Source organism: Priapulus caudatus, unplaced genomic scaffold (genome assembly GCF_000485595.1).
Source record: "Priapulus caudatus unplaced genomic scaffold, Priapulus_caudatus-5.0.1 Scaffold182, whole genome shotgun sequence".
In the NCBI taxonomy this organism is placed as follows: Eukaryota; Metazoa; Priapulida; class Priapulimorpha; order Priapulimorphida; family Priapulidae; genus Priapulus; species Priapulus caudatus.
The window spans coordinates 120,316-129,158 of NW_014577243.1; the positions used below are offsets into that span (position 1 = coordinate 120,316).

An 8,843-nucleotide genomic window follows, 5' to 3' on the forward strand; every position below is an offset into this window, starting at 1 on the left:
GTGTGTGTGTGTGTGTGTGTGTGTGTGTGTGTGTGTGTGTGTGTGTGTGTGTGTGTGTGTGTGTGTGTGTGTGTGCGTGTGCGTATTCGTGTGCGTGTGCGTGCGCGTGCGTGTGAGTGTCCGTACCCAACCCGTATATTATGTTCCAGAAAATATATTGCCATCTTGGTTTTTTGTAATGTTATTCCCAAGCGGCCCTTATTTTGGCAAAACGGTTTTTGTATTCGGCTTGAGGTAAGCAGTAAAGCACGTTATGACTATAGGATGCTGCTGCTACCCTAAAACCTGACACGGTACCGAATTGTGAATAAAGGGGGTAGTCAAAATACACACACACACGCACGCGCACGCGCACGCGCACGCGCACGCGCACGCACACGCACACACGCGCGCGCGCGCGCGCGCGCACACACACACACACACACACACACACACACACACACACACAGTGAAGACAGAATGAACACCCCAGACTAAAAACGCAAAGGTAATCAATAAGAAGGCGTTGTAAACCCACCCTGGTAGCAAACGTACATGTATAGTAGGCAGGACTGAGGCAGTGAACGTACACGTCACCAGTGCTGAACACGAACACCTGCATTTAACACACAGGTAGTGAACACATACGGATATTGAGTAGGGCCAGTAAATGTAAACATACGGAGGTAGGGAACATATAGGTAGTAAACATGCGCAAGTTAAAAATGAACATGTGTATATAATGTGGTATACAATGCACAGTGGACAGTGAACATATCGGGAAAGAAAGCACAAGGTATAATGAGCAAACGGCGTTGGTTAATATGCGTTTATAATTTGTCATCGTCGATAGTTCTACTCATATATATATATATATATTATACTGGCATTATCTGGTGTTGATTCTTTTTTATCTACGCATGTGCCAATGGGGTGTGTACATTAGCTATATATATGTAAAGTTACGATACAACAATATCGTATACAACTAGCTGCTGTCTACGTCTATTTTGTGACAATCGCGTAAAACAAACGAGTTGACTTTTCGGGCGATGCTATAGTTATAGATCTATCTTGGTTAATTTTTACTCAACCGTGTTGATCAAAATAGGTTGATCAACACGGTTGAGTAACAATTAACCAAGATAGATCTATTATCTACCAACCGAATGAACTTATTTAAGGATGCTAGATATGTTCTTGCTGGGGGGTTTGTTCGCATACTCGTATTCACTAGCCGTGCTGTCATAATATTGATGCCCTGCTCGGGATCTCGCCCTCTCTGCCGCACTACCCGTCTCTCTTTCTCTCTCTCTCTCACTGTCTTTACTCTTAACTGTTTTACGATTGTTATCGCTATCCCCACGCCTTTCTATACACACACGCACGCACACACACACACACGCGCGCAAACGCACGCACGCACACGCAAGCACGCACGCGCACGCACGCACACACACGCACACGCACGCATATATGTATATATATATATTGCAATCCCCCATCACTCTCTCCCTCTGTTTATGCCTCCCGTTCATCTTTTTTCCCACCATTTTACGCCCTTCTTTCTCTCTCTCTCTCTCTCTCTCTCTCTCTCTCTCTCTCTCTCTCTCTCTCTCTCTCTCTCATTCACATGCACGCATGCGCGCACTCACGCATCCACTCGCAGCACTCACACGCGCACACGTGCACATACACATTTTCTATACTCCCTCCCTCCTTTCCTAATTCTCTCTCTCTCTTTCTCTCTTTCTCTCTTTCTCTCTTTCTCTCTGACACAGGCGGTGATTACTATATGATCCGCTGTACTGCATCCTCGTATATGACTCCTACAAGCCACCGTTTACTTCCTCTAGTGAGTGTAGAGCTTGAGATACTGAAGACCTGTAGCTGCAATCAGATTGCACAGGTCAGTGAAGCCACGTGGGTGGACAGAGCTTTCTTATCAGCTTCCTGTCACTGATAGGATTGCCGCTAATTGCAGTGGCGACTCTTACCTGAGCTCCACGGGCGTGCAGATTACACAATCCAAATTGAATTAGGTATTTTCGCGCGTAGATAGAGAAGACGTATGATGGCCGATACATTTCGTTTGACGTCATCGCGCGTTATTGCACGCCGTCTTCGGTTGCCGCAGTTGTTTTTTTTGCTTCCGTTGTAGGGGCTTAATACATTAGCGTGCTCAAAATGGACGTTCATTCGGTCTTAAAAATAGTTTTTGACATTTAAAAAGACAAGATTACTTCAGAGCTGATTTCGCTAAATGTGTCCATATTGTTGCTACAGACCCATATAGTCAAACCGCAATATAATCTCGAATAATAACTCATTCAGTCAGAAGATTATAGTGGTCATTTTGAGAACAGTGACTGTCTGATAATATCATATTTTTGCCAAACTAAATCCTATACGTTATACTATACGTAAAGTACTAACACGCATGTATTACTTGCTGTATCACCTTCATTCCCGTGAAGAAAGATGAGAAAAGGAAGACGATAACAAGCATTTTAGCTATATATGTTTAGTTGTCGCTAACGCTCTCTGTCTGTCTGTTGCACACAAACACGCGCGCACGCACGCACGCACGCACGCACGCACACACACACATATATATTCATATTTATATATAATACATGAACGAATTTCATGTGACTGGCACCCGCATATAGTTTGGAATACATTGGTGATAAAATTACCATGGGTCTGATATATTTTAAACAATATATAAACAATTAAAAATAGGCACGTGTCTGTTCAGAAGGTTAAAAGTAACCATAATATTACTCTACCCTCCACTACTTCTCCCGACAATATTTTTTAGTTTTGACTGCAAATGGAAAAAGATTGGAATTCGAAATGCTTGTTACTAGCATACATAGGAATTATGACTCGAGTATCAAGAACTCATAAACAAACACACAGAACATACATCAATATCTTGTTAAGTATCGGTGTTACCACCAAAGACGGTGCATCCGCGTCGAGCGGTTCACATTTATATTTCGGTACGGGCATAATAAGTGATTTTTTCCCCAGGTGCAATTTATATTCTAACACGTTTGCACGGAAGAACCCGTGTCGACTGCTGCATTTTTGCGTATTTTTGTGCAATTGGAAAAAAAAATTCACTCTGTTTCGGTGTTGGTTTACTTCCTGTTGATGCAATCGATACGAAAGATTGCAACGTATAATAAGGTAATTAATTGAAGTGCCATGTGACAGCTTCTGGGAAGCTGCCAGCCCTCCGTGTGTTACGTCTTTATGCACCTTCCTTGTCACCGAGATCCCACGTAATGAACAACCGACCCTCTTGACTTTCAAGTCTAATTTGTTTCAGTTATTTGATTAGCGCTCGGCATAATCCCCCACAAGTATTACTTATCAATTAGCGCGAGTAATCCAGCATCCCTTGTCGTCGTTCAAAAACGCGGCGCGCGCGCGCGTGCGAGCGTAAGTGCGCCTTGCCGCACACACACCACTTTCCCGGGGATTTCGTCGTATGTCCCACACGCAGTTATCACAACGGCGGGCGCGCACGCGAGCTGGCCCCCGGGGATGATGGCGTTCGCAGGGTTGCAGCCGCAGCGCATAAATCGCTTCTAACAAGCGCAGGCCGAGCAAGGTATTACGATAAGGAGTGTGGGAAATCAGGAGAGCTGCGTCGTCGTCGGGCGGGCGGTAGTCGCCGCAGCTATAGCTACTACACACACGGTGCGTGTCGACCCTGCCCCGCCGGCTACACGCGCTCTACCTGCCACACTGTCTCTTATCGGCTTTCGCTGTGATGCGCACACGGGGATGGGTTGCACGCCATGCTTCCATTGCGCATTTCCTGGTGACACCCAGAAGGTTTAGAATGGTATAGAATATCTTATAGTGCACTGCTGCGTATACTTGAGTTTGGCTATTGTCTCACTTTATGGGCTATTGTTCACCATAGCACATAAAAAAATGTTTATGTAGGGCACAGGCCGCCCCCACCAATATGGCAGGCCGTAAATATGCAGATGTTTACGTATTCCTTAATTGTTGTGAAAGAGTAATATGATGCTGAATATATAGTTACATGGAGCTCCACATTGATACACGCAATATAACTAACCATTATTTCTTCATTAAATCTTGATTATAAATTATAACCTAAATTATAAGTCACTGTGTACTTTATAATATTATGTCTATGTAAGGAGGAGAAACACGCGTCTAGGTTGCATTCAGTGTTATTTAGTTTGGTTCAATTATGACCAAGGAGATCGGATAAACACTTAAAGTGATTACGTCACCGTAAATAGTAAAAGTAAAAAAAAGTCTACTTTTTCACAAAATGTAAGTGATTATGTTCCCATTTTATGGTTAAATGGATGCATTATACGTCCTATTTTGCTATTCCGTTCGATGTAAACAAACCCTCGTGACTCATACATAGCCCATAGCAAGCATTTAATGTCATGATCAATATATCAAATCGCCCAGATTTTTGGGATTTTTAACTAGTTGAAAAATAATCTTATCAGGTAAGAATTTTAGGATACATTAGGTGCCGTTAGTACTTACTTTTCTTGTAAAAAAAATTGCAATAATTTTTTTTACAAATATACACCATAGAAAATTCGTGACGTAGTCAATTTAAAACGCGGAGGAATTTTACAGTGTTTTGCCTCAGTATCTGATAATGATGGGTACAGTTGATATATTGGATTAGAGATTGTTTGAGAGATCATACTTTTCCAGCAATATCGGTGGTGTGTTGAAGTATATTTAATCATGATGTGATTGGGATTAACCGAAAAACTGGTTAAGTGCACGAGAGCGGCATCTGCATTTGACGACTTTGTGAATTAATTGCGTTTTCCTATTAATTGTAGAGAGAAAGAGCATGATTTGGAGACTCGCTATGAACTGCTAAACAGAGACCTTAGACAAATGATGTCTATTGAAGGTAAGCCTGCTACTATATCTGTGGCCGTATGATTATATACTATTTTTAGAAACAAAATGCTTCAAAGTTACCCCCCCCCCCAAAAAAAAACATGTTCATGAACGTTTATGTACAAGTTTGCCATGTTTCCCAACTACGTGATTAAACTGGGAAAAGTCACCACAGCACTTATTTACATGCCAATGTGTTGATATAAAAATGCACTTTCTTCTAGTAAAAGCGCATTACACGTATTTTATTACACATTTGTATTTGTTTTTTGATTACATTTAATTGAACATATTTTTAGACGTATATTAACATTTATTACACGCCAATGAGTAACATATGCAGTAAATAGCTCGCAGGCGATATTTCGCTCTTTTACGCGCAAGTCCGAGTCAGTGTGTGGTCACCGTGGCTTAGGTGTAATTTTAGAAATAAGGTGCCACTGCTGCAATTTGACAGAAATGAGCTACGTTGTTCATCCTAACAGTAGCCGAAGTGGGCTGAACGTACAATAGCATTGGCTATAGTCAGACTTCGTACAGGCACGTTGCTGCCACAGCTTTCTAAAGCAGGCATCGTTGCTGCTTTAGAAATAAGGTGCCACTGCTGCAATTTGACAGAAATGAGCTACGTTGTTCATCGAAGCAGTATAGCCGAGGTGGGCTGAACGTACAATAGCATTTGCTCTAATCAGACTTCGTACAGGCACGTTGCTGCCACGGCTTTCTAAAGCAGGCATCGTTGTGCTGGCGCCGCTGTCTGCTGAGTCTTTGTCTGCGTCGTCTTCAATTTTAGAAACGTATAACTCATGCACACACACACACACACACACACACACACACCTCCACCTAGACTCCGCCACCGCCGGCGCATACCTAGAGACCGTACCAAGCAACACATAGACACGCCCACACCGACCACTCACTACAGACGTAACACAACGACACCAGCGACACCGACAACTCGGGAGATGTCGGGTTGTAGGCTCGGCATCCGACACACGCCACGCCACACAGCACACAGCACAACCACACACCCAGAACTGCATCACCGACATGTCACACAGCACACACCACACACACACACACACACCACCCCCCCACAGCATACACACACATACACATCAGCCCACACACACACGACACCCGACAGTCAACCAAGCCATATTACAACACCACACGACGTGCAAATATACGCGTTAATTGTATTACTGATTTCATTTACGCATTGTTTTAATACCTGTATGTATCAGTTTTTACGTATCCTAACCTGTATTCGCATTGTTTATTACTTATAGTCGAGCGTTCGACGTCGCCGCGCACTACACCCCCACACCCCCAGCCACACATCCCAGACACACACACCACACAATACGCATATACCACATAAACACGCACACAATACATCCGCACGTATCGCACACCACACATAACTCGCTCCAGCACCGCTGCCCCGCGCGTGTTTGTTAGATTCTATGGGCGTAACTGTGTTCTTCTAATGTCTGTTCCGGTCTAGTTACTTGTCCTGTCTTCATGTCAGCTCTCTCTAGCGCTCTGTTGGCCGCGCCATCAACGCTCTCTATAGAATTCTACCGTCACTCACTGCAAATTTCACATAGATTGTCCGTCTGCTGCTTTACTTTGTACTACGAATTATTACTTTAATTACCATACTCCCACACCCAATTCACCCCACACCTTCTTCAATAAAATGGACTCTCTCTCACAAGTCTCGCTATTGAACCTTACTCAACTTTATATAAACAAGTCTATTGCATAATTTTCAGTCTATAATTTTCTTCTTTTCCCTTCGTTCTATCTCTTTTCTCTCGCTGCAGCCACGTCCGCTAAACTGTTGATGTAATCGCATACGCGCGTCGGTGTTATTTAAGCGCGTATTATATGTACTAAGATGCTCAGTAGCTACGCGCGAGGGCCGCTCCGTTGATCAGTTTAACTCTTAGCCACTGCAATGCATGCGCAATAGCGCGACGCGTCATAGTCCGACAATTGTCCAACGACTTTGCCTCACATAGTGCCAGCTGGTTGTCGCTACTGTAACCCTGCCTCCCTCTCGCGCATATATAGTGCGTGTGGGTCATCTCTAATCCTAACAACCACAATGGACTAAACAGACGAAACCCTGCCCCGAATGTTTGTGTGAGCCTTAATTCCCTGCTCGTAGTGTTCATTGGTCTTCTCATCGCCTCTTCGGATTAGTTCGCCTGTCGGATGCTTTGTACCGAGCGCTAATCCGTCCCGGTATATAGGGGTGCGGCGTCAGCGTGGTGCATTTGTTTCACAGCGGCGGTCGTGCTAGATCGGCAGGGAGCGCCAATCAGCGATGCGATTCTCGTGACTCTCCGCTGCGTACTGGTGCCATGTATACACGTGTTTGCGACTCCCTGAGCGGACCGTCTAGTTAATAACGCCGTCTTCCACAATTATTTCCCAGACAAAAATGGCGTTCGCCTTGGTGCTACTGTTGGCTCTAGAGGTGCTTTCCGCGGCGAAACCCGGTACGCAGCACCAGCCATTAATCACAGCAGCAGACACACGACTCAGATGCGCTAGTGATATACATGGCAACTCAAAAACTATGAATGCGCTGCGGCTTGAGTAAAGGCGCAATTTAGGATCATGAAAAAATGTAATCTCGCCGAGTGCATCACGTGCATGCTTGTCCACTTTGACTTTCCACCTTTCCGCGCATTTATTCACATCGAGGTGACCAATAAAAAAATCTTTCTTATCTTGGTCGAAAGCAATGTGCCAATTTCATCGCCCTGCGAGTAATATATATCGCCCCTGCTCGCGTCTTTGATGAAGAACGGCCCCATACCTGAAATAGTTAAGCCCGTTTTCATCCACTATTATGTGTATAGGAACTGCGACGCTTTAAGGAGCCACATACATGTTAGGTTATTAAACCGTCTCGCGCGCGCTAAGTAGAAAGGTCAGGTATGAAACTTCAAGCACTAGTCATACCTCGGATGGTCAACCTACCGCCCCAGATTTGAAACTAGAAATATAAATTCACTCGTGCCAAGGGCACGTATCCCGATACTCGGATTCTCCCAATCGGCGTATAAACTTCTATACCTCTCAAACTACTCCTTACTTTTTAACACTCCTCACTGACTAACCTTGTTGACTTCATACTATTTTTCTGGCGATGCAACGCAGCGTTTCTGAAATTGTTTATTGCCATCATGACAGCTCCTTTGTTAAGATAGTAACACTATATGCGACTCTTGCGAAACAGGACCCTCAATCAGGGTGGTGTAACCAACTTATGTCGGTACCCTGTGCGAATCTTCAGCATTCAAATACCGCAGATAAGCCCAAACCGTTCAATTATACAAGGCCGCTAACCAGTCCCAAGAACAAGCTAATAATGTTCCAGCAAACAGGTTGACAGACTGATTGAAACGGGATAATACTATTATTCCCCCTCCATGCACCCATAACTTAGGTCTCATCCAGGCGTAATACTTTTTAGGGCTTAAGAAAAAAAAACTGGCCGAGTAACTCAAATGTGTGTTGATTTTATCCACGTCAGTTGACAACGGATCCGCGTAAACCAGTTACCTAGTAGGGACACTTTACCCTCTGAGGCCCTTTCATTAAGATGTGGCTACAAATCATGCAAAAGCTAACACATATTTAATACTCGACCACTTCATAAGAGTGTTACCATCCAGAAAAATCCCCGTAGCGAAGAAACGACAGCGCACCTCCAAAGACGTTTCGCTTTGGTTAACGCCTGACCTCTGAAAGCACGACATTTACCGACTGCCCGTATGGACCCAGAGAACCAACGAAGTCTTTGCCAGCCAGGAGGGAATGTTGGTGTAGAGCAGAACAACTCCATGCCCAATTGGTTCAGCGTATCCTCGATTACGTCCTCGGCAAGGGCCTCCACACAACAGAAT

The 8,843-nt window shown here is 44.3% G+C and overlaps 1 protein-coding gene across 4 annotated transcripts in view; it reads left to right on the forward strand.

Annotated features, from left to right (window-relative positions):
• The window catches only part of LOC106806851 (EH domain-binding protein 1-like), a gene marked incomplete at its 5' end in the record, with an annotated part of 133,775 nt that overhangs the window by 47,791 nt on the left and 77,141 nt on the right, over nucleotides 1-8,843 (forward strand). For all 4 annotated transcript variants that reach the window (XM_014808981.1, XM_014808983.1, XM_014808982.1 and 1 more), the window contains 1 exon segment: nucleotides 4,848-4,921. In XM_014808981.1, the coding sequence (XP_014664467.1) occupies nucleotides 4,848-4,921 (74 nt within the window).